The sequence below is a fragment of the Mobula hypostoma genome, chromosome 2 (genome assembly GCF_963921235.1).
Source record: "Mobula hypostoma chromosome 2, sMobHyp1.1, whole genome shotgun sequence".
In the NCBI taxonomy this organism is placed as follows: domain Eukaryota; kingdom Metazoa; phylum Chordata; class Chondrichthyes; order Myliobatiformes; family Myliobatidae; genus Mobula; species Mobula hypostoma.
In genome coordinates this window covers 181,507,405-181,535,113 of record NC_086098.1, presented here as the reverse complement: position 1 = coordinate 181,535,113, position 27,709 = coordinate 181,507,405, and the positions used below count along the sequence as shown (strand labels likewise).

The window sequence follows — 27,709 nt, the reverse complement described above, 5'->3', positions numbered from 1 at the left end:
AAACACATAATTAGGATCCCTGCTGTTTGTTGCAATGTTAGCATTCATTTCGAAAGGACTAGAATATAAAAGCAAGGATGTAATGCTGAGGCTTTATAAGGCATTAGTTGGACTGATATGAATTAATTTAGGGCTCCTGATCTAAGAAAGGATGTGCTGGCATTGAGGAGGGTCCAGAGGAGGTTCATGAGAATTATCCTGGGAATTTAAAGGGTAAATCTATGAGGCACTTTTGATGGTTCTGTGGCTATACTCACTGGAGTTTAGAATAACAAGGGTGGATCTCAGCGAAAGCTATGGATTTAGTATTGAACAGCCTATGGAGTGGATGTGGAGAGGAGATTCACCAAGGTGCCTGCTGGGATGGAGCATTTCAATCCTGAAGGGGGTGGGTTAGACTGGATGTGTCATCCACGGAGTGGAGAAGATGAGGAAGAACCTGACAAACTATGAGGACATACAATAGTTTCAATAGTAAAAAAAATGTTCCCTACAGCAGAGATGACTGAAACCAGAGAGCAGAGGTTTTAAGTAGGAGGCAGAGGATTTTGAAGGGATTGGAGGAAGTATTTTTTTTTACCCAGAGGGTGGTTGCAATCTGAAACCCACTGCCTGTGAGGGTGGTGGAGACAGGGAATTCCACAACATTTAAGAAGTATCTGAACAAGCACTTAAATTTCCAAAGCATATAAGGGTAGGAGCCAAATACTGGAAAACTGGATATGCATTGGTGGGTACTTGATGATGAGTATGGATATGGTGGCTAAAACGTTTGTTTTTGTGCTGGCTGACTCTGTTATTCGATGCATCTAACTGGATGGAGGCATTTTTGAATCAAATTGTGAAATCACAAATGTACCAACATTTTTTAAAAAGTCTATTGTACACATATTTCAATACCCCAACTTTCAAAAGTATCTTACAGCCAAATATAGTTGCTATGGCAATATAGGAATGGCAGCCCTGAAAACTCTCACAAACAGCCATGCCATGTGATATTGACCCAATTATTTGCCTCAGCTATCTTGTTTGTTGCACAAATATTGACCAGGAACCAGATGATGTTTCACCTATTTTTTTAACTTCACCATTGGTGTAATCAGCCACAAGGAATGCCACTGTGCAGAATGACAAATTAAAGCACTAAATATGTAACCTACTGTGCCAAGTATTGGGCATATTTCATTTCTTTCAAACTCATGGAATGAAAGGGATGTTTTCTAAAAATAACAAGCAGGAAATCTCACACTCAGGTTGGAGGAGCAACACCTTCTGCCTGGAACCCTCAATCTTATGGCATGAACATCGATTTCTCTATCTTCTGGTAATTTCTTACACCGCCCCCCCCACCCCCACTGGCCTTCTCACTATTTCTATTTTCCATTCTGGTTCTCCTCTCAACTTTGCTTCCGCTCATCTGCCCATCACCTCCCTCTGGTGCCCCTCCTCTTTCCTTTTCTCCCATATTCCACTTCGCTCCAGACCTCTACTTTTTCCACCTTTCACCTCCCAGCTTTTCACTTCATGCCCTCCCCTTCCCCATCTTCCTATCTTTGCCTCAGCTGGTTTCACCTGTCACTTGCCAGCTTCCCCTCCGCCCCCGTCTTCTTATACTGTTTTTACTCCCTTCCTTTCCGGTCCTGATGAAGGGGTTTGGCCTCAAATGTTGACTGTTTATTCCTCTCTATAGATGCTGCCTGACCAGCTGAGTTCCTCCAGCACTTTGTGTGTGTTAAACTGGAAACCAAGTGGGTGAATCTGGAAACTAACCTCAAGAAAGACAGTCCAGTTTTTTTTTATTAATCTAAACTAAAATGTAAATTTATGAATGAGCAATCCAGGCTAATTAATGGATTGAAATCGATGGGGACCACGTTAATTTCCTCTATTTCTTTATATAACCATATAACAATTACAGCATGGAAACAGGCCATCTCGGCCCTTCTAGTCCGTGCCAAACTCTTACTCTCACCTAGTCCTACTGACCTGCACTCAGCCCATAACCCTCCATTCCTTTCCTGTCCATATAGCTGTCCAATTTAACTTTAAATGACAACATCGAACCTGCCTCAACCACTTCTGCTGGAAGCTCGCTTCACACAGCTACCACTCTCTGAGTAAAGAAGTTTCCCCTCATGTTACCCCTAAGCTTTTGCCCTTTAACTCTCAACTCATGTCCTCTTATTTGAATCTCCCCCACTCTCAATGGAAAAAGCCTATCCACGTCAATTCTCCTCTGAGGTTGGGGGCAGATGGAGGGGTGGAAACACAGTTTCCATCTATTAAGACACTCATACACGACAAGTTTTGCATCCCAATTCAAAACTCTTTTCAACATTATCTTTACTGATCTTAAAGTAGAAGTGCAACACAGCTGTGTTTGTTTTGGGTGTACTTTGAATCAGTACCATTTACTTACAAAGGAATAACTGTTAGTTCTGATCTAGATACTGACTATTAAGAATTGAAGTGGGAAGAGCTAGTGTTGCCAACATGTGGAGTCATCAATTCCCTTCTGTCATCAAATGGGAGACTGATGAGTACATGACTAAGAGAAAGTAGTTTACATATTGTATCTTGAAGCATTTCTTTTCTTTTAATTTCTAACCCTTCACTGCATGTCAAAAGTTAGCTGGAGCTAGACAATGGTTTATAGAATAAGACTATAAGGGAGAGGAGCAGAATTAGGCCATTCAGCCCATTGAGTCTGCTCCACCATTCTATCATGGCTGATTTATTATGCCTCTCAACCCGTTTCCCCTGCCTTCTCCCCATAACCTTTGACACCCTTACTAATCAAGAACCTATCAACCACTGCTTTAAATAAACCCAACAACTTGGCCTCCACAGCCATCCGTGGCAATGAATTCTGCAGATTCACCATCCTCTGGCAAAAGAGTTTTCTCTTCATCTGTTTTCTGAAGGATGTTCTTCTACTACTAGGCCATGTCCTCTGGTACTAAACTCCTCCACTGTGGAAAACATCCTCTCCACATCCCCTCTATATTTGATAGGTTTCAATGAGATACCACCACCACCCCCCCCCGCCCCATTCTTCTAAACTTCAACGCCAACAAAGGCTCCTCAGATGTTAACCCAATCATTCCCGGGATCATTCTCATGAACCTCCTCTGGACCCTCTCCAATGCCAGCACATCCTTTCTTAAATAAGGGGCCCCAAACTGCTTACAATACTCCAAGTGTGGCCTGACCAATGCCTTATAAAGTTTCAGCATTAGATAGATAGATAGATATACTTTATTGATCCCGAGGGAAATTGGGTTTCGTTACAGCTGCACCAACCAAGAATAGAGCATAAATATAGCAATACAAAACCACAAACAATCAAACAACAATATGCAAACTATGCCAGATGGAAATAAGTCCAGGACCAGCCCATTGGCTCAGGGTGTCTGACCCTCCACGGGAGGAGCTGCAAAGTTCAATGGCCACAGGCAGGAATAACCTCCCATGACGCCCAGTGTTGCATCTCGGTGGAATATGGCCGGAGTCTAACAGCAAAAAGTTCAATATCCGGTCTACAAACACATTCCTCGATCGTAATACGACCAGGATTGCACCATCTGTTGTTAACCAGAACAGCAAGCCCTTCTCCTTTACGCTTACCGCCCTCAGTGCACTTCCGGTCAGCCCAAACCCTTGCTTTTCTATTGTAGTCCTCTCAAAATGAATGCTAGTATTGCATTTTCCTTCCTGCAATTCAGCCTGCAAGATAACCTGCATGAGGACTCCCAAGTCCTTTTGCAACTCTGATTTCTGAATTTTCTTCTGTTTCCGAGAATAGTCTACGCTAATAGAATCTCACGACACAAGAAGTCATTCTGCTCAGTGATACTGTCCTGTGTCTTTGAAAAAAAACAATCAAATTTGTACCATTCATCTGCCCTTTTCTTGCAACCTATGGCTAATTTGTCTTTAAATATTTATCTCATTCCTCGTTGAAGGTTATTAGCTTATTTAGATTAACTGTATTCTAGATTATAATAACTTGGTGCAAAAGGATTTATGTTTCTCACCTTTGAGTCCTTTGCCAGTTATCTCAAATTTGTGTCCTCTGGGTAACAGCCTTTTTCCTAGATGTTTGTGAAGATTCGGCATGTCATCTAAAACACTGACAAGCTTCTATAGATGTGTGGTGGATAGTATATTGACTGGTTGCATCATGACCTAATATGGAAACACCAATGCCTTTGTATGAAAAGCCAATAAAAAGTAGTGCATATGGACCAGTCCCTATGGGTAAAGTCCTTCCCAGAACTAAGCACATCTGCACGGCATGCTGTTGCAGGAAAGTAGCATCCACTGTCTAGGGACCCCACCAGCCAGGCCATGGTCTCTTCCCACTGCTGACCTCAGCAAGATGGCACAAGAGCCTCAGGACCCACATCCCCAGGTTCAAGAACCGTTATTACTCCTCAACCAAAAGGCTCTTGAACCAGAAGGGATAACTTCATTCCTCTTCACTTGCCCCATCACTGAACTGATCCCACTGAACCGGACTGCCTGCAAAAAAATAAACCTGGTGTATCTGGTGACAGATATGGACTTTGATAATTAATTTACTTTGAACTTTAATGGAACAGATCTTCCTTAATTAGTCTAAAAAAATTGTGATTTTAAGCACTTCTGCTAAATTCTCTCAATGATTTCTCAACTCTGAAAGCCAACAATATCATGTTAAGTTGTTTTCTCTGGAGCAGTGGAGGCTGCGGGAGATCTCACAGAGATTTAGGAGATTATGAGAGGCGTAGATACAGTAGACAGACAGCATCTTTTTCCCAGGGTTGAAATGTCTAGTACCAGAGGGCATGCATTTAAGGTGGGAGGGAGTTATTTCAAAGGAGCTGTGAGAGGCAAGATTTTTTTTATATTGAGAGAGGTGGGTGCCTGGAATGCATTGCCTGGGGTGGTGGTGGAGGCAGATACATTAGCGACTTTTCAGGGACATTCAGATAGTCACATGAATGTGAGGAAAGTGGAAGGATATGGACATTGTGCAGGCAGAAGAGATTAGTTTAGTTGGCCATTTGATTACTAATTTAATTAGTTCGGCACAACACTGTGGGCTGAAGGGCCAGTTCACCGTAGAACAAAGAAATGCAATAGAATCAATGAAACACTACATACAAAGAACACAATCAATGTTAGTTCAATAACAAAACAAACAATACTAATAAACAAGCAAATAAATAATACTGAGAACAGGAGTTGTTGAGTCCTTGAAAGTGAGTCATAAGAACATAAGAAATAGGAGCAGGAGTCGGCTATCTGGCCTGTCGAGCCTGCTCTGCCATTCATGGCTGATCTGGCCATGGACTCATCTCCACCTACCTGCCTTAACTCCATAACCCTTAATTCCCCTGCTACGCAAAAATCTATCCAACCTTGTCTATATATTTACTGAGGTAGCCTTCACTGCTTCATTGGGCAGAGAATTCCACAGATTCACCACCCTCTGGGGAAAAACAGTTCCTCCTTATCTCCATCCTAAATCTTCTCCACCAAATCTTGAGGCTATGTCCATAGGTTGTGGAATCAGTTCAGTGACGGGGTGAGTGAAGTTATCCATGCTGGTTCAGGAACCTTGATGGTTGAAGGGTAATAACTGTTCCTGAATCTCGAATGGGACCTAAGACTTCTCTATGGCCTTCTAAGGAGGAAAGATACAGGAAAATTTTCATTTACATGGCACCATGCAAAATTTCATATTGCTCTCAAACAATGTACGGCTAATTAAGTAGTTTTGGCATAAGTTACAGTGTTGAAGTTTAGAATGTTTGTGCATAGCAGGCTGCCAAGAATAACAATTGTCCTGCCTGCTTAACCACTTGGTGAAGGATTAAATGTTAATGAGCTTATTGATAAAAACACTTCAGTTTTCAACAGAATTGTCATGTTCTCTTTGAGGGCACTCATTCACAGCAGAACTAAGAACAAATCAAGTCATAACCTTTAATCCTTAACCCGAACCTATATGAAAATTAACCACCGAAGGTTGATTGCACCATACTCCCCCTTGGTGTCAGTCTGTGGTGAAACAGAGAGATAATAAAATTTAAGACCTACTTGTCAAGGTGCTGCGCTCATGTTAGTTGGAAAATAATTCTGGAGAAAGAGGCTTGCTGTGAAATTTAGGACCAAGTCTCTCAGAAGAGGTAGCGATGTCAGAAATCCTGACAGTCATAATAAAGACTTATTAGTTCAAGCAAACTTAAGTCAGAGCAAGCCAGTCAGCAGAAGGACCATAGTTTACTCTCCTGGTTCCTGTGCTTACATAGTCATAGTCATAGCCATACTTTATTGATCCCAGGGGAAACTGGTTTTTGTTACAGTTGCACCATAAATAATAAATAGTAATAGAACCATAAATAGTTAAATCGTTATATGTAAATTATGCCAGTAAATTATGAAATAAGTCCAGGACCAGCCTATTGGCTCAGGGTGTCTGAGCCTCCAAGGGAAGAGTTGTAAAGTTTGATGGCCACAGGCAGGAATGACTTCCTATGACACTCTGTGCTGCATCTTGGTGGAATGAGTCTCTGGCTGAATGTACTCCTGTGCCCACCCAGTACATTATGTAGTGGATGGGAGACATTGACCAAGATGGCATGCAACTTAGACGGCATCCTCTTTTCAGACACCACCGTGAGAGAGTCCAGTTCCATCCCCACAACATCACTGGCCTTACGAATGAATTTGTTGATTCTGTTGGTGTCTGCTACTTACAGTCCCAACTTCAAAATCAATCAGATTTTTAAATGCATACTCGTCTTTGTGAGTTATCAGGTATGCACTGTGTATCAAGATGGACATTTTTGCCCCACTGCTTTGAGATGTTGTGTTCCCATTATTCCTCTTCCAACATGATGTGAAATCTGCTGAAACTTTAATCTGTTATGATTAGTGATTAATGACACATTGTTCTGTGTGTCCCTCTAAAGTGATTTTACTGCAAAATGGCATAGTTTTGAACTTGATGATCACAACTAAAACTACACTGCAGACCAAGCATCCAATCTCTCAACCAGGTGGCATGGTAGCCTAGTGGTTAGCGCAGTCGGGGTTCAATTCATGCTGCCGTACTTCCCATGATCATGTGGGTTTTGTAATGTACGGGTCTATTTATTTTGGAACAATGAACCCCCCCCCCCCCACTTAGCACTGTGTATTGACCTGTTGTCTACACATGTGCATTGTTCTCTTTTTCACTGCAGTGTGAATACACCGGTTAAAACCATCTCCCGAGTGCATGCTTTTACTTAATGTATATGTAGTTATGCAAAGACACTACAAATTGGTGATGAGTACAAACCAGAATTTCAGGAAATACCACAAACTGCACCGACAGATACGGGACGAAACACCGAGAGTTAAACAGCGTGAGAACACTGAAGGAACGCATGAGTAACAGTGAAAGATGCGCTGAATTTAAAGTGAAAATAACATGGCGATGGCTTCAGTCAGGATAGTTGACAAATGCTAATGAGAAGATGTTTGAGAAGGGAATAGATTACCAGATCAAAGACTTGGCCAAAAGCTGTTCAGGGTGTCAAAAATTTCAAAATGCACCCACACAAGCACCATTACACCCATGGGAGTGGCTGTTTTCACCGTGGCAAAGAGTACATATTGACCTTGCTGGGCGACTCATGGACTCCATGTTTCTGATTGCTGAGGATGCTCATTTGAAGTGGCCAGAGGTTATCCCAATGAAGTCAACCACCTCAGCAAAGACTGTCTCTGCTCTGAGGACTATCTTCACCGGAAGTGACTTACCAAAACAAATCCTGAGTGACAACGGACCATGAGGGAAAATGGTATCAAACATTTTAAGTCAGCTCCTCAGCACTCAGCAATGAATGGGTTAGCTGAAAGATTTATCCAAACCTTCAGGAAGTCCATTAAAGTAATGGACAAGAAGGACAGTTCTCTACAGCATAAGGTGGACAACTTCCTTTTTTGTGTATTGGGACTGTGCCCATGCAATGACAAATTAAACACCTGTAATGCTGTTCATGAACAGGAATCTGAGATCTCGCATAAATCTCCTGAAACCAGACCTCCAGAGGGAAGTGCAGAATAAACAGTTCAACCAGTTGCCAAAGAGAAGTAGCAAGGAGCTTTGAGATTGGACAGGAAGTCCTAGCACATGATTACCGAGAAGACAAGTGGGGATCCTGTAGGATAGCGACACGAACTGGGCCACTGATGTACAAAGTGGATGTTGGAGATCAGCCATGGAGGTGTCATGTCGACCAGCTACCGGATGCTCAACCAAAGAACACAACTGAGTCGAGTGCATCCAACACAATGGACATATGTCACTGACAGAAAAGTGACACCGGAAACTGAGAGCTTTATCTTAGATAAGACACCTACCTAACCCCAAAATCATACCAATTAGTAGGTTAATTGTCCATTGTAAATTGTCCCGTGATTAGGCTAGGATTAAACTGGAGGATTGCTGGGTGGCGTGGTTTGAAGTACCGGGAGAGCCTATTCCACACTGTATCTCAATCAATCAATCAATAATAGATAAGTAGATAGATAAATAATAAATAGATTAATAGATGAATAAGTAAATACATAGATAATAAATAAATAAGTGCTTTTGAATCCAAAAACTAAAGGGACAATGCTGAACTTATTTAATCACGCACAGGTATGGTAGTGTGAAGCTTATGTTAAAAGATCAAGGGGGCAGAGTTATGAATTTTAATCCCTTCCTTGTGATTTGTGAAAGAAAAGATTATCAGTAAAGAATAATGAGAGAGGTTTGAAGCTTATTTCTTTTCAATCACAGGATATTCCATAGCCCAGCAGTTTTATTAGACTCAGATGTGCATGTAGAATCAAGCAGGCTTTTAAACTAGCAGTAGCTACACAGATTAATTGGATAGCGTTTCAGATAGTCGGCCAGGTGTGCTGAGCTAAGTGGCTATCTTCCATATTGTGAAAGATTATTGTGTTCCTCATTCAAACATCCTGAGCCAGTTTGGCCAAGCTGAAACTTGGCCAATTTATTGTTATTCCACTTCTTAACTTGAGTTTCTTCCTCTTCTGTTAGTACTTTGACTTCTGGTTCACTTACCTACCTGAACCAGCACCAAAGGCAGCAGTAATCCACTGTGATGAGGCATATCTGAGAATGTTCTCACACTTGCTTTCCAGGTCTTGGGCAGAAGAACTGCCAAAACTCAGAAATAAGGGAATAGATTCCTGCAATTTGCTGGTATTTCGTTAATTCTTCTGCCAAAGGAAAACCTCAAAAGAAATTCACAGGTTATAGTTGTAAGTGATTGCATTTGGATTTTATTTTGGTTTCTTTGATCTTCTGTCCCAAGTTGTGCCTTGTTGTTCTGCCCAAATGTTGCCCTGAAGTATGGTGAAAAAATGGCAGAAAGTAGCAACACCTGTTTTGAATTGATTTTATTTATTGATATACAATGCAGAAAAGACCCTTCCAGCTCTTGAAACTATGCCACCCAGCAATCCCCCAAATTAATCCTAGCCTAATCAGGGGACAATTTGTCATGCTCAATTAACCTACATTTTTGGATTACGAGAGGAAACCGGAGCACCCAGAGGAAATCTGCATGGTCACAGGGCGAATGTACAAACTCCTTACAGGGAGCAATGGAAATTGAACCTGAGTCATTGGTAAACACCATGCTCCCGTGCTGTTTTATAGCTATGTAATGCTGCATTAGGGTTAGGATTCGTAAAAACAAAACCTGTATATCATAGAATATATGGACAGTATACTGTGAATTTGATTATCTTAATATTCCAAGATTTCTCTGAAGTTAGAGCAGATAATTGGGAGAATCCATATGAAAGTAAGCAACCGTGTATTAATAATTGTACAAGCAGACTGCAGGAATATCAAATATATTCACTTTAGAGCTTTGGACTGCAAGTAAAATTGCACTAATTTGGATTCTATTCTGCAATATTATTAATCTCATATGTAAACTGTCATTAGAAACTTACTTTTGGTGAACTGACCCTCTGGAATTTAAATACATGCCTTAGTCAACGTTCAAATGTTCAAACATTCAAATTTCAAAGTAGTTTATTATCAAAGTATGTACAGTATATATCACCATATATTATCCTGAAATTCATTTTCTTGCAGGCATTCACAGTAAATCAAAGACATACAATATAATCAATGAGAAAACTACACACAAACGAAGACTGACAACCACTGTGCAAAATAAGACAAACTGAAAATAAGAAATAAATTAAGTAATACTAAGAACATGAATTGTAGAGTCCTTGAAAGTGAATCCATAGGTTGTGGAGCAGTGAGTCCTGATGGGGGATGGAAGTATAGGTTGTGGAGTTAGTTCAGAGCTATGGTGAGTGAAGTTATCCATGCTGGTTCAGAAGCCTGATAATTAAAGAGTAATAACTGTTCCTGAACTTGGGACCTCAGCTCCTGTACATCTTATCCCGTGGCAGCAGCAAGAAGAGAGCATGGCCTAGATGGTGGAGGTCCTCAATGACGGATGCTGCTTTCTTATGGCAGTACCACTTTGTAAATGTACTCAATGGTGGGGAGGGTTTGGCCTGTTATAGACTGGGCCGTATCCACCACTTTTTGTAGACTTTTTCCATTCTTGGGCATTGATATTTCCATATCAGGGCATGATGTATCCAGTCAGGATACTCTCCACTGTGCATCTATAGAAGTATGCACTCACTTCCCATCATTCTCAAGTGCCAGTCTGAACTGCTGCTACACTCGTTCTTGAAAAATGTCAGAACTCGTTAAGTCAATAACTCAGATGATTATCATTCCATAGTGGATGGTACACCCGTGAAGAAATTGAGCAGCAGGTACATATTTCAAGTCCTGCTTATATGACCACTAACACCAGGCAGACAATCTCTGAAGGGAATTGATAATAAGTGTCATCTATCTTGTAAAGACACTGTCCAGAAGAAGGCAAGCTGCTTCTGTAGAAATATTTGGCAATAACAATCATAGTTATGGAAATATCATGATTGCCCACATCATACGATACGTCATAGCACATAACGAACAAACGAATGGCTGGTAAATTGTGTCAGGCATATCAGGCAAAATTTCCCCAATATCTCAACATGTTGGAAATCTGCAAGAAGTCTCACTTCCCAGAAATACATCCCCAATTGGTAGCTTTATAGCACTATATACGTTTTGTGCTCTGCCTCAGAAATGTTTCCAATAAAATTGAAGAATTGAAGCTTGCATGTAGAGCACAACACACCAACAGCATCAATTAGCATATTTAGTGTTACCAACTTGAGATAAAAATTTTCCAAGGAAAGTTGGGAAGGGGGCACTAGGAAATGCAAAAAAGAAACTCATAAAGAGAAAATAAGCAAAAGAGAAATTCAGAAGACAACCTTGTGAAAATGAACAAATAAAAAAGGAAGAGCGAAAGAAATGTGAATATATTTATTGCCACTTTCTTTTTATCCTTTCCTTTTACTAAAGAGGGAAAAAAAAGAAAATCAAAGATATAGATGAGCACAGGAATGGAATGGAATATATTTCAGATGTCTTAAATGGAATGAAAATTTATTGTTTTCGACTAATATTGTTCAGCCTTCCTGTATACTTTGTTGCTTCACAGATCTATTCTCTACTGTTTATTCAATGTTCAAAAGTTCAAAGTAAATTTATTACCAAAGTACATATATGTCACCATATACAACCCCGACATATCTTTTCTTGCGGGCATACTCAGTAAGTCCAAGTAACATAATAGAATCAATGAAAGATTCCAAAAGGACGGACAAGCAACTAATTTTGCAAAAGACAACAAACTGAAAGTACAAAAAAGAAATCATAATAATAATAAATAAATAAATATCGAGAACATGAGATGAAGAGTCCTTGAAAGTGAGTCCATAGGTTGAAGGAACAGTTCAATGATGGAGCAAGTAAAGCTGAATGAAATTTTGTTCCAGAGTTTGATGGTAATGTGCAGTAAATGATGTATTTCTTTTCAGATAAATCAGAGTCAATGAGTAGCAGCGAGATTGCCACAACGTCATTAGAACATCTCTCTAATCCAGGTATGTTTACAGTGTTGATGCTTGCATTTATTCAAAATATACTGTAGAGTGATAAATCAAACCAGAAGTCTTTGGCTAAAGGCCTCTACGTTTATTAGATAGGAGGGCCCTTCTATAGTTATTCATCAGTCCATACACCTCCTCACACATATATACTGTAATAGTAGAGCCCACTTTATTTTTCCAAGAGAAAACTTTCTCTGGTTACACAACTTGAGCAGATCTTTTATAGCTAGGCATGGCAGCCTCTATTTATGCATGGTGCAGGATGTCCTCTCCAGGTTTGTGGACTGGAAAAAAATCAGAAAGTTACACACAAAGGAGGTTATTCAGCCGATCATATCTACAATGGCCAAAAATACAATGGCTCAAGGGGATGCATTGCTAGATGAGTTTGCTAACTTTTGCACTTTTATTTTTAACACTCTAATGCAAAAGTATGCATGTGTGCTCACAATCTCACATAAGTTATATTTTGAGTGGATTATTGGGATGGTCATACCCCTGCGGATGCACCCTGTGTCTTTGCAACCACACTCTTCTACACATCTTGCATCCTTTGCACATGTTCCTCCTCAGGGTAATCCTACCTCTCAAATCACAGTCCTTGACCCTGTAAATTATGATATATTTTGTATTTCTTTTCAAGTTTCTTTTAAACGTAGTGTGGGTTTATGCTTCCACAATGAGTTCCAAACTCCTTCCACTCAATTCTTTTCAACTTCACACCAAATTTCCACCTTCATTCTATGTCCTCCTGTTACCGATCTCTTTGCTGAAGGAAGTTCACTCTCACGGTTCAGAATCAGGTTTATTACCACGGTCTTACATGATGAAAAATGTGTTGTTTTGCAAAAACATAAAATTATTACAAAGTACACAATAAATAAGTAATGTAAAAAATGAATAATGAAGTAGTGTTGATGTGTTCATGGTCCGTTCAGAAATCTGATGGCAGAAGGGAGGAAGCTGTCCTTAAATCATTGAAAATGGGTCTTCAGGCTCCCATGTATTTCTGTGCATTCCAACTATGTGGGGTGGCACAGTAGTGTGGTGGCTGGCATGACACTTTACAGGACCAGCAATCAGGTTTCCATTCCCGCTGCTGCATGTGAGGGGTTTGTAAGTTCTTCCGGTGACACACATGGGTTTCCTCTGGGTGCTCCAGTTTCCTCCCACAGTCCAAAGGCCTACTGGTTGGTAGGTTAATTGGTCATTGTAAATTGCCTCATGATTAGGCTAGGGTTGAATCAGTGGTTGCTGGGCTGCGCAGCTCGAAGGGCCAGATGGGCCTACTCCATGCTGTATCTCAATAAATTTAATAAAGTTATCCTCATCCTCTGAAGAAAACAACTCAACAAAGCCTGTCTCTCCACATAAAATTCTAAAGCCCTGGAAGCATCTTTCAAAATCTCTTGTGGCTCCTCTCCATTACTTTTATATGCATCCTGTAGAGTGGTGACCAGAACATAGAGTACAGCATGGAAAAGGTTCTTCGGCCTATACTTGTCTATGCCAGCTAAGATGTGTATTCAAGCAACATGTGTAGTGCCCAAACTACTCCGTACATAGTTCTCTAGCATTGGTTTAATTGATTTAAATTGTTCTCATATTATCTGCTGACCCATAAAGTCAATGAATCAGCTACCATAGACAAGTTTCCTATCGGCCTTCTACCTTTCCCACTTGGTCCTAGACCTCTAGCTACGAACTCTAACATCCCTCTGTTCCTCTACATTTCACAATATTGCATGTTCATTTCCGTCCCAAAAGCATTGCCTTCCATGTCTTTGGATTCATTTCCAGGAAGCAGAACTTCCCGGTGGCCAAACATTTTAATTCTGCTTCCCATTCCTGTTCTGACACATTGCTCCATGGCTTCCTTGTGTGCCATGATGAGGCCACTCTTAGGGTGGAGGAGCAACACCTCATATTCTGTTTGAGTATATAATCTGATGGCATGAATATTGATCATAAACAAGAGAAAATCTGCAGATGCTGGAAGTTCAAGCAACACACACAAAATGCTGGAGGAACTCAGCAGGCCAGGCAGCATCTATGGAAAAGAGTACAGTCAATATTTTGGGCCAAACCCCTTTGGCAGGACTGGAGAAGAAAAGATGTGGAGTAGATTTAAAAGATGGAGGGAGGGGAGGGAGAAACACAAGGTGATAGGTGAAACCGGTGGGGCGGGGGGGAGGGATGAAGTAAAAAGCTGGGAAGTTGATTGGTGAAAAAGATACAGGGCTGGAGAAGGGGAAATATAATAGGAGAGGACAGAAGGCCATGGAAGAAAGAAAAGTGGGGAGGAGCACCAGAGGGAGATGATGGGCAGGCAAAGAGATAAGGTAAGAGAAGAAAAAGAGGATGGGGAATGATGAAGGGGAGTGGGGTATATTACCGGAAGTTCGAGTAATTGATGTTCACACCATCAGGTACGAGGCTACCCAGATGGAATATAAGGTGTTGTTCCTCCAACCTGCATGCAGCTTCATCACAACAATAGGGGAGACCATGGATAGACATATCGGAATGGGAATGGGAAGTGGGATTAAAATGGGTGGCCACTGGGAGATTCTGCTTCTTCTGGCGGATGGAGCATTGGTGCTCAGCAAAGTGGTGTCCCAATCTGAAGCCACACCAGGAGCACTGGACACAGTATATGACCCCAACACACTCACAGATGAAGCGTCACCTCAGCTGGAAGGGCTGTTTGGGGCCCTGAATGATTGCGAGAGAGGAGGTGTCGGGGCATGTGTAGCACTTGTTCCGCTTGCAAGGTTAAGTGCCTGGAAGAGGATCAGTGGGGAGGGACGAATGGACAAGGGAGTCACATAGGGAGCGATCCCTGTGGAAAGCAGAAAGTGGGGGTGGGGGAAGGAAAGATGTGTTTGGTGATGGGATCCGTTGAAGAATTAGAAAAATCCTTTAAAAATATTTCCTTCCCCTGCCCTCTTTGGTTAAATAAAATTAGGCTTATGTGAATATGGAGGATTACCAGTAGTTATAAATTTGAAAAAACATCATAATAGTTAGATATCCTTCATATTCACAAAAACCTACAACACATCACAGTTACAACTGGCAACCTTTGTTTATCACTGTGCCTTAACTGTAATCATTCAAGCACTTGTTGATTTTGACACTGAAGCTGCAATAATAGGGTTACATTATGAATGACATTAATCATTGCCTAATTTTACCTAACCAAAGAGATTTCCAAAGGTAACCTTTCTGACTGATGTTTGCACCATCCCTTAATTTCTTTGACAATAAAGAAGTTTGTTTGGATTTAAATAACAGTGCAAATGAACTCAGGAGATAATGAATCTTTCAGGGCTGCCACAGGAGAATATTTATAAATGGACGTTAAAAGGATCATTAACAAGCAATTAAATAAACATACAATTCATAAAACCTATGGAAAGAGCTCTACCAGGGAGACAAGTAACCAATTATTTGGACTCAAGAGGACACTATTTAACTGTCTTAAATTAACAGATTTTACTTTGAATGAGTTACATATAAATAATAGTTGATAACAATTAAAGATATTAGAAACGAGTTCTGATAAGCAATTGCATCAGATTATAACCTGTTATTTTGTCAAATGTTGTGCATTTCAAACATGTTCTTTTGAGTTTAAAGCTTACAGTGTGCTAGGTCAGGAAGGAAAATATCTTTTAAAAAAATGTCTGAGGATGTGGAAGTCATGGCTAAGGCTAGTGATTATGTTCAAGTTGCCCTTATGAAAGTGATACCAGTACTATCAGACCTTGGCTTCTGGATTGTGGAGTTCCATACATGTGCTAATTGTCATAATACCTGCAAGTTTAACATATTAATATCACTTAACTAAATATTCATCTGTTAAAAATAAACACATCAACTTTAAGATTTAAGTTTTAAAATTTTCAAATTTAGTTTGATATACAAATTCAATAGTGAAAGTAAGAAATATCTGAATGATTCCTCTAGGCTGTATTCCCAAACCTCCTTTGGTTTTGTTTGGTTTTTTACTCCTCCCTACAGGTGGTGTGTCAGCATTGACAACAGAGAAAACTCCTTTCCTTGAGAAGTTTTAATGATTTTTATGTCAATCAATTCAATCATTCACCACTGTCATCCATAATGGAATTTCCAATGTTCCCTCTGTATTTTTAAAATTTAAATTACTATTTTCGAAGAGATTTGTCATTTCAAATCATTTGAAGAGGTTATCAGTCAAATAATTGAACACTTTTTGACCACAATTTTATGCTTGCAATTAGTTTCCTGCAATATGTTGCTAAAATGAAATTATTGCAATTCAAGAACTACAAAGTTGAATAAAACTCTTAGATGTCCACCTTCTTTTATTCTCATTAGTGCCATTTCACAATTATCCTTTGCCTTCCATTCTCACTGTTTCAAGCTATCTTTTCCGTCATTTATCTTAACAATTCTCTGCTTGGTTTGATCATGTGACATAGCCTGTAATCACCCCTCTCACTTATGATTAACCCTACTTTTACTGTACCAGTAATGTAATTTCTCTGAATATCTAAACAGAATTTCTAATCGTTAAAACAATTCTATAAATTGTAACAATTCTATCTTTTATATGATAAATGAAAAACAATTTCATATCATGCACTTCAGATTGTGCCCTATAAAACAGAAAATCTCCTTCTTATAGATACACAGAAATATGTTACAATATTAAATCTACTTATCCACCTTTCTATTTCATTGATTGATTCTTAGCCTGATTGATTAGCATTTGGTGTAAACCAATCACAATATATGTGTACTATATGATGAAAATTAATATTAATTGACGCTGATGAATAATACTTTGTGCTATAAGAAGAATATTGCATGATCAAGTGCTGTAGTCTAATTTTACATTTGTTGTTTCTTCATTATTTGTCAATTAACTATATTGTCTAATTGCTGGCTTTACATTCTTTAGCTAATAGAAGTGATATCTTCAGTAAAAGGCAAGCACATCAGTTTTCGTCCCAAGTTTATACATCAAAGTAAGTTATCTTTAAGTAACATTTTGTTTTAATTTATAATGTGGATTTATCATTAAATTTATAATTTACATGAGGATTTTTACTCCTCATGTATATGAAGGATGTAAGAAATAAAGTCAATTCAATAATGTGTCATTTCACATCTTAGCAAGAATAAAGAACAGTACAGCACTGGTCATGTCATTTGGCCCACATTGTTATGTCAATCCAAATGCCAATTTATACTAAATGTCCTTCTCTTGTGGGAGAAATCATCCTCCATTCTCTTCATGTTGATGTGTTTATCTAAAATCTTCTTAAATTCCACCTTGACCTGGATAATCTGCTACTTAGGGCTATATAGAGTTGGTCATTGATGAAGTTGAATCCCTTTTGAATTCATCAGAGGTCTGAGTGCTATAAGGCACTTGCGACGTGTATATTGTTTATAGTACCACTCAATATGGAAAAGTGCAATCAAACCAAGCCCATGTGCTCCTGGCAAAATGGAATTCTTCATAATCTCCTTGGATGGAGAGACTTAGTGTCATTGTCAATAAATGGAGGACATCAAACTGTGAGATGTTGCAGATATCTCTGACTAGCCTGAAAGGTGCCATGTGCATCCATGTTCACTGACACACTCAGCTTGGCAGCCAGTGTCAACATGGTCAATGCCCTGCTTTGAGTTGTGGTCACAATACTTGGGCAATTTCAGTGATCAGCTCCACAGCGAAGCGTAGTGATTTTATATACAGTTCCTTACAGATGCTCAGCCAGAACTTGTTTTTTCCTTGCACACTTTTCATGAGGATGTGTTTCAACTGTTCACTCCTTAACCCATCCTGCGCCAACCCCCTGTCTTCCAGCAGCTGGTCTTGCTCTCTATGAGGTCTGTTCATTCTTTACTCCAAGGGGAATGTCTACTAATGGAGTCACTCTTGGGGGCAACTGGTTTGTTCAGAAACCTTGAAGTCAGGAAACTGTCTTTCAACACCTGCCATTATATTCCCTGTAGACGTGTGTAACTTGAAACAATTACAAAGAGCACCAATACATGTAGAATGGTAGCAACAGCCACAAGTAATCAATTAGCAACTAACCTGTAAGTGGTTGATAATCCCCTTAAATAGCCCTGTTGGGGGTCCTTGTTGCTGTCAGACACATGTTCAGCTGTGCGACATTGAGAGAGCATAGGCTGGAAGCTAACACTTCAAAATGGCTGCGTGTGTGTGTGTGTGTGTGTGTGTGTGTGTGTGTGTGTGTGTGTGTGTGTCAACCCACAATTTGCATCGATTGTCATCACGATTCTTACTGCTTTGCATAATTCCAGTCAAAGCTCACTGTGAGAGCAAACGAATCCCCACGTCAATCTGTAGATTTGGCTATGTGTTCAGCAGTCCAGTTCTGAGGAACACTTATGACAACTGAGATACCTCACATTGTCTGTGCCAGCTTCTTGTGCTGGATGCCATGTTTTGAGAATGAGTGTGATAAGTAAGAAGGAGCACAACAAGTTTTCCTACATGTTGAAAGGCCCTTTGATTCCACAAAAGATTACAGAAAACCACAAACTGGAGCTTACCTATAGCTCTAAGTTGTGGATGCAAATGCCTTCCATCAGTTCAAAGAACAATGCCTCTTTTCAAAGTAAATTTATTACAGAAGTGTGCATATGTCACCATATACTACGTTCAGATTTATTTCCTTGCAGGCATTCACAGTAAAACAAGGAAAGACAATAGAATTGATCAGAGCAAACAAAGACTGCCAACACTGCAAACAACCAAGTTTTTCTGACTATGCACTTGGGGATTTTAGGAGGAGTTCAAAGATTTCAGAGATTAAGCATTCCAGTCCTTCTGTCTCTCATTTCCACCATTCTTTCATTCTTGTAATTGCAGATACTTATTCATCCTTTCCGATTTATCCTTGCTTCTTCTTCTGTTGTTCATTAATGCTTTTCCTCTTAATCACTTTCACACTGTCCTTCACTTCTTCTGTCAATTAAACCCTCTTGCCCACCATGGACCTTCTTTTCTGGTCCCTCTACCCTTCCCCATATCCTATTTCATTTAATTCAAAGTTATTCCCAAAGTACATACACAGTATGTCATCATATACTACCCTGAGATTCATTTTCTTGCAGGCATTCACAGTAGAACAAAGAAGTACAATAGAATCAATGAAAACTGTACACAAACAAGAAGTAACAAACAAACAATATGCAAAAGAGTTCAAACTGTGCAAATTTAAAAAATAATAATAACTAAATAAGTAATGCTGAGAATAAGTTATAGATGTGCTCAATTTCCTCGGTTCCGAAGAAAGGTGATCAAACCAAAACTCTGTTTCTCCTTTTCTGACCAGATGAGTGATCCATTGGGCATTGGGGCTGTGGTTATTGCTACTGCATTGGGATCATTTCTTCACAGACTTCCTAATTGGTGTTGTCTAATAATTTAGAAGAAGAGATAATGTAATGTAAAGTTTGATTTATTAATCATTTATTTATCTATTTAGATCATATCCCCACATTATTCCTCCACCTTCCCTCCACGGCATGGCTGCCTACGGACAGGCGCAGTACCCTGCAGGGATTCAGCAAGCGACTGCTTATGCAACTTACCCACCACCGAGTCAACCCTATGGATTACCTTCCTATAGTGAGTACAGACAGCATACCATACACTTGTTATTTACTCAGTCAGACTTGTCAATAAAATGCAGCAAAGTAGATGAAAGCTTCAAATTGACCCCTAAAAATATTCAACTTTATAGAATAACCATGTGAAAGCTATCAGGAGCTAATATATCAAGACAAAGAGTTGACCAGTTGGGATCGAGATGAGGGAAAACACTTTTACACAGAAAACTTTGTCTCAGGAGACCATAGATCAAAAGCTGAGATTACTTCTTAAAAAGTTATATGCTCCAGTTAAGCTCCAGTAATAACTACTGACTGTCACAAATAGATAGGGTTGTAAAGAAACCTTTTGGCACCTTGCCCTTCATAAATCAAAGTGCTGAGTAGAGGAGTTGGGATGTTATGTTGAAGTTGTATTGGACATTGGTGAGGCCTATTTTGGAGTACTGTGTGCAATTCTGGTCACTTACTACAGGAAAGATATCAATAAAATTGAAAGAGTGCAGCAAAAATTTACAAGGATATTGCTGGGACTTGAGGACCTGAGTTATAGGGAAAAGTTGAATAGGTTAAGACTTCATTTCCCTAGAACATAGGAGAATGCAGGGAGATTTGATAGAAGTATATAAAATTATGTGTGGCGCGTGGCCAAGTGGTTGGGGCGTTGAACTAGCGATCTGAAGGTCATGGGTTCAAGCTTCAGCCGAGGCATCATGTGTGTCCTTGAGCAAGGCACTTAACCACACAGTGCTCCAGTCTACCCAGCAGAGAATGGGTACCGGCAAAAATGCTGGAGGTTAGCCTCGCGATAGACTGGCGGCCTTTCTGGTGGTGGGGGGGGGGAAGTCTCGTACTCTCAGTCGTCTCACACCACAGAAACTGGCATAAGCACCGTCCTGATGGGCCACAAGGCTCGTGACAAACTTTAATCTTTAATATAAAATTATGAAGGGTATAGGTAGGGTAAATGCAAGCAGGCTTTTTTTCCACTGACGTTGGGTGAGACTAGCACTAGAGTCAGGGGTTAAGGATGAAAGGTGAAATGTTTAAGGGTTACATGAGGGTTATCATCACCCAGAGGGTGATGAGAGTGTGGAGTGAGCGGCTAGAAGAAGTGGTGGATGTGGGTTCGACTGTGACATTTAAGAGAAATTTAGATTGGTACATGGATGGGAGGAGTATAGAGAGCTATGGTCTGGGTGCAGGTCAATGGGACTAGGCAGGGTAATAGATAAGCATAGACTAGGTGGGCCAAAGGGCCTGTTTCTGTGCTGTGGTGTTCTATGACTCTACTGATTATAATGTTTATTTTTGCAAATCTTGTGTTCCAAGCATACCAGCCTCAGAATATAAAATAAAACGGTTGTTAAAGATACACATATTGCCAGCAGGCTAGGCGTGGATGTCAAGTTTGGCACAGCATTATAGCCTGGCTGCAAACATTTCACTTTCCTCCAACCATTCCCTCTGAAAGGTTTGTCAAAACGATCTGTAGAATCAAGTAGTGAACTGGATGATGTACAGAATTGATGGGAATTTTGAGAGCATACTGTAGGCTATGGAGCAATTAGTGGGGGAATGGGTTGTTCTGTGAGCCAACATACACTTGATAGCCAAAATAGCCTCCTCTGATTTATAAGGAACTATGAAAATATTCCTGGGATGGACAGAGGTCATGTCAAGACACTGAAATTGAGAGCTCTGGCAAGCAACATAATTAATGAAGTAGGATGTTTGTGTTGAAATAGAGGATATTAATATTTTAACACCTCAGTCTCTCAAAAATAGATGGCCTACTCAAGTCGAATTAATGTCCAACATTAAACAGAAGTATTAATTAGCTTTCAATTAAACTCTTGAAAGAGTTACTTAAGAGAATGTTTCAAGGTGTATTGTGAGCGGATGACTGACACCATGTCTGTGGTTTGACTTGCATCTTCCTGAATTAATAGTCTGCTTTTCAATCAGGCATCAAGACAGAAGATGGTCTGAGCCAGGCACATTCACCAGGACAGTCGGGATTTCTTGGCTATGGCTCTAGTTTCAGCACCCCTTCACCGGGGCAAGCACCTTATAGCTACCAGATGCACGGTTAGTATTTGCTATGATAAAGCATGTTTCCCACCCCCACCCCCAACGTTAAAGGGTGCAGAGTCGTGTAGCATTTAGTACAACACTTTACAACAACCAGCTGTAAGTTTGGGGTTCAATTCCCACCACTGTCTGTAAGTTTATTTATCATGTGTACATTGAAGCATACAGTGAATTATATCATCTGCATTAACAACCAACAGACCCAAGGGTGTCCTGGGGTGGCCTACAAGTGTCCATAGGTAAAGAGGCAGGCATGAGCAAAAGAGGCATCAAATTGCAAACTTGTAAGTCAGCTGTTTTCGAATGGATGAAGTTTGCAAAAACCTCAACTACAGAAGGTGGAAATAAATAACAAAGGAAGTAATAAAAAAAGAAAACGCACAGGCACAAAAATTATATCGACAGACACAAGAGGGACTGGCAATCTAGAGCAATATGCACAACATGCTCCCCTAGCACATTGTGTTATAGCACAAAATCATGAGGATTGGAAGAGGAGACAGAGAACTATTTAGCAATTTCTAAGTTAGGGCAAATATTTGGATTTGATTCCTTAGATGATGGAAGGTAATAAAGGTTGTTGAGGGCAGGATGGATATGCGGTAGCTTGCAGGAATCTGAGATATTAATAAATTGAAACCTATGTAAGGCAAAGTTCAAGAGCAAGTGAGAAGTCGGTAGCTGAATAACTCAGGAGCAGTGTAGGGGCAAAGAGTGACGTTGGACGTAGGTGGCCTCAATGATGTATGAGACAGAGGATTTAAAGCCTGGCTGTATAAAGAACATTGTGTGGGAACCTCCTGAAGTGGTCTGCATTTGATTACAGCCTGTTCTGCAAAACATATGCAGCAATTTCTGTGGAGCAAAGGCTACATTTCTAATTCAGCGCAATACAAGAAGCTAAGTACAACGCAATGGACCATTTTCTCACAGTTACATTTTGTCACCCAAGGTGCTTCTCGCCCACTCCTGCCTTCTCCTCTTTTCCTCAATCCTGCCTTCTCCCTCTCAATGGCTTGAATTTCCTGTTCCATCAGAATGACTTTGGTGGAACCTCACAGTTGTAAACAGGGGAAACTCTTAAGGAAATCTTAATCAATGCTATGCTTCTAAAGTTCAAAGTACATTTATTATCAAAGCATGTATAATTTATACAACCTTGAGATTCATCTGCTTACAAGCAGCCACAAAACAAGAAACCCAAAAGAACCAATTTTTTTTTAAAAAGGATCAACACCCAATGTGCAGATAGAAGGAAAAAAAAACAAATCATGCAAACAATAAAGTAAGCAACAGTATTCGGAATGAAAATGAGTCCATAAACCCGAAGCCTGGAGCAGATCTATAGCCTCAATCTCAGTTCATCACACAGCGGGGCAAAACGATGTGAAGCTCGCAGACTCTTAATTTCTACTCCCCACCAACACATCCACCCCCTGCCCACTGAACAGTCAAAAGCACAGGAAATATCTCACTCCATAAAGGATCCATTTTCATTTTCATAAACAGCTCTCATGAAATTGTGATAGATTTAGCATCCTTTATTAACTGATAACATCAATGGTGTACAGCTCTCCCAGCTGTTTACACACAGCAAAAAAAAGGTACAGTACTTAGTTTAACACAGCAGGAGATGCAGATTTACTTTGCTAATGCATTTTCAAACATTTCATGGATTAAGCTTCTTAAATGTAACAGTCACAAAAATGAAGGATGATAAATGCCTTTCCAAGACATTTGGGGTTGTTCCATGCAGTTAACACATGTTATAGCAGCACATGCACATTGCAATCCCCTTCAAAACTGAATGCTATTGCCTTCCATAGTACTGCAACTGTTAAACTTTATGGTATATTACACGCCATTAAACAAAGTTGAGATTTCTACTCCAATTCTATATCCCACTGTCAAGAACTTAATTTGAAAACTGAATCTATGTGATTTTGGATCCATTTGCTGGCTTCAATGAGAAAAAATATCATATTGAACTTAAACAATTAAATGGGAAAGCAACACATGCAAAATGCTGGAGGAACTCAGCAGGTCAGACAGCATCTATGGAAATGAATACATAGTCGATGTTTAGAGATGAAACCCTTTTTCGGGACTGAAAAGGCAGGGGGAAGACACCAGAATATAAACGAGGGGAGGGGAAGGAGACTAGCTAGAAGGTGATACGTGAAGCCACGTGGATTGGAAAGTTAAAGGACTGGAGAAGAAGGAATTTGATAGGAAAGAGAATGGATCATAGGAGAAAGGGCACCAGGGGAAGTGATAGGCAGTTGAGAATTTATGGTTAAACCATAAATTCTTCAGCCGTTTAAGAATATGTTGAGTGATTAAATCAAAGTGAAGATAGAAAATACTCAACAGTAACTAGAAATATATCGATGCGATCTTTAATGTGCATCACTGCCTAGGCTAGATATTTAATATTAAATATTTTGGCACTGGATCTTATGCAATTGAAACTTAAACTTTAATTCTGATGATGTATGGAAGCTTTCAAGAAATGGGTGACTATATTAAAGAAAGCCCCAACTCTCCAATAGTTCAATAGTTCCATTTAATATCAGAGAATGTATACAACATACATCCTGAAATTCTTGTTCTCCGCAGACATCCACAAAAACAGAAATGCCCAAAAGAATGAGTGAAAACGTTAGAATCCCCAAACCCCACCAACTCCTCCCTCCTTCACACAAGCAGCAGCAAAGCAACGACCATCCAGGGGTCGGTGATTGTTATTTGGCTGTGTTTTGCTGTAGGAAAGGGGAGAATTTTGGAGTCTGCGAGTTTTCTTTCTTTTCTTTTCCATGTGTGGGGTGGGGGGGGGAGTTAATATATATATTTTTCATTAACACCCATGGTCCTTCTGTATCTAATATCTATCTGGAGTAGACAAATATCAGAATTGTATCATACATGCATACTTTGACAATAAAATTAATCTTTGAACCTTTGGCCCTCCCCACCCACTTACTTCAGCAAAAAAAAGCATCAGCACCCGTCACCCACTAAGCAATCGATAGCAAAATGCCCAGAAGAGACCATGATCTGCAGTACAACAGAAACTAATCGTTCACCTGACAATTCGACATACCAAGAACTTAACTTCGGTAACTAGAAATAGTTGACTGAGAGATAATTTGGTTCCATTGAAATCAGTGGAAACTGAATATTGGGAGAGGATTTTAGGAGTTGAAAGTCAAACTTATACCCATATTGCTCCAATGGGGCCAGCTACCCACGCTTTAAATTATCTTTCTGACTCAAGACAGGTGCCATTTTATTGGATGAGTGCCAACTCTCTCATCAGTAAATAGAAAACATGGAAAGTTATCTCCACTGTCTCCTATACTTATTCCAGACTCAGAATCAGGGTTAATATCACTGAGCAACACACACAAAATGCTGGAGGAACTCAGCAGGCCAGGCAGCACCTACGGAAAAGAGTACAGTTGACATTCCAGGCCAACACCCTTCAGCAGGACTGGAGGAAAAAAGCCCTCCTCATCTGGACTCCTCATTTCTTTCCCTCCAGTCTTGCTGAAAGGTTTCGGCCCGAAACGTCGACTGTACTCTTTTCCATAGATGCTGCTTGGCCTGCTGAGTTCCTCCAGCATTTTGTGTGTGTTGCTTGGATTTCCAGCATCTGCAGATATTTTCTTGTTTCTGATTTAATATTACTGACATATGTTATGAAATTTGTTATTTTTGCAACAGCAATACAATACATAAATAATATTATAAATTAAAATTATATGAAATGAGCAAAAGTAGTAAGGAAGTGTTCATGGGTTGGTTCATTATCGGGTCAGAAATCTGGCGGAAGGGAAGAAGGTGTTCCTACAATATTGAGTGTGTGTCTTCAAGCTCTTCTACCTCCTCTCTGATAGCAGTCATAAGAACAAAATTATTATGCTTGCTAATATATTGGTCTTTTGAGTGTTTTCTGTGTGCACATTGGCTCCTGCTTTGCATATGGAACAGTAGTGACACTTCAAATCTAATTTATTACCTATGAAATCCCTTGGATGCTTCCAAGGATGTGGAAGGGGCCGGGAGAAAGAATTGGAAACTGAAGGGCAAAATTTAACCCAGCCAAGGCTCATACCGCTGAACTTCCAACAAGGATCATTAACTGATCAGCAATAGCAACTCTAATGTATTATCCTTTCCTTGCCTCTTCCCACTGAGCATCATCACCAATAATAGTGGGACAGAAAATATTGGAAACATTCAGCACGTCAGTGGGCAACTATAGAAGGAGAAATAAAAATAATGTCACCCACAGTCAGGTTTCTGTTGGGGGCATTTTTTCTTAGCACAGATAGAGCTCAGAATCAAAGTAGTTCTTATCTATGTGGCTAAGCAAATTAATCAGCCAAGGTATTAGCAGCAACATCTTACATTTAACAATTTTCAAAGTTCAAAGTAAATTTATTATCAAAATACAAATATGTCACCATATACAATCCTGAGATTCATTTTCTTGTGGGCATACACAGTAAATACAAGAAATACAATAGAATCACGTAAGACCGCACCCAACAGGGCAAATGACCAGTGTGCAAAAGAGAACAAGCTGTGCAAATACAAAAAGAAAGAAAAATAATAATAATAAATAAATATTATTTATTGAACTTTGATTCAAGAGCTTGATGGCTGAGGGGTAATAACTGTTCCTGGAACTGGTGGTGTGGGTCCTGAGGCTGCTGTATCTTTTTTTCTGATAGCAGCAGCGAGAAGAGAGCATGGCCTGGATGGTGGTGGTCCTTGATGATGACTGCTTCCATTGAAAGGCACTCCATGTAGAGGTGCTCACTGGTGGGGAGGGTTTTACCCATGATGGACTGGACTGTAGCCACCATTTTTGTTGGCTTTTCCATTCAAAGGCATTAGTGTTTCCACACCAGGCCAGGATGCAACCAGTCAATATCCCTTCCAACACTTTTCTAGAGAAGCTGGTCAAAGTTTTAGATAATACGCTGATTAAAAGGTTTTGGATAGGTATCAGTTTCAATCATTGAAGCATCACCTGTGGCAGAAACAAATCTCATTTTATTTTTTTAATGATGCTGACTGTTCATCTTATCTCTTGAACCTGTCGGGACACACTTTCAATTCGGAGTAAACCGAAAAATGCAACCACATCCCAAAGTAAACAAGGGAAAACAAGTCCACATTGAAAATAAGACCATACTGGTTGAAGATCAAAGCTCCTTCTAAGGGCTATGTCAATCAACTTATAAAATCAGCTAATTTTTTTGTTTCAGTTTTAGCTTGGAATTTACACTCACATGAACACTGAACTATAATGCTGAACATGCCTGCACTTGGCAGAGTTAAATTAAACCCCATTGTTCAAAGCTGCCATAACACCAGGTGTGCAGTGTCACAGTTAACAACTCTCAGCTTTTCAATAACAGCTTCCGGTTGTAAATGATGAAGTGACTACTCTCTCCATTGTACTTGTGTGGCATTGAACTAATTCCGGTTTCGGTAATATTACATTATACAATACCAGTTGAACATGACGTCCTCTTTGAAGTGGCCAACCTAACACATAAGTGGGCCGATTGGCCAGCCATGACCATACCAACCTTTTCCACTTTGGCAGTAATCCCATTTGCCTGTATTAGCACTGCATCTTTGTATACCTTCCATATTTAAATATGTGCCTAAATGACTCTTAAACATCGTATTTCCACCATCGTGTCTGGCAGTCCTATGATACAAGTGACATTTGATACATTGGTCCTATGACACACTGGCAGACTGTTTAATATCATTGCTGATTTTTATTTCCATAGAATTCATTGAAAATAAAAGCTAGGAAAATGTAAATCATTGTTGTTTCACCATTTCTTGT

At 39.9% G+C, this 27,709-nt stretch overlaps 1 protein-coding gene across 3 annotated transcripts in view; it reads left to right on the top strand.

Moving 5' to 3' along the window:
• The window catches only part of LOC134360234 (eyes absent homolog 1-like), a 284,150-nt gene that overhangs the window by 124,542 nt on the left and 131,899 nt on the right, over positions 1 to 27,709 (top strand). For all 3 annotated transcript variants that reach the window (XM_063074347.1, XM_063074328.1, XM_063074337.1), the window contains exons 3-6: positions 12,028 to 12,093; positions 17,048 to 17,114; positions 19,617 to 19,759; positions 21,709 to 21,831. In XM_063074347.1, the coding sequence (XP_062930417.1) occupies positions 12,028 to 12,093; positions 17,048 to 17,114; positions 19,617 to 19,759; positions 21,709 to 21,831 (399 nt within the window). The remainder of the gene's footprint in view (positions 1 to 12,027; positions 12,094 to 17,047; positions 17,115 to 19,616; positions 19,760 to 21,708; positions 21,832 to 27,709) is intronic.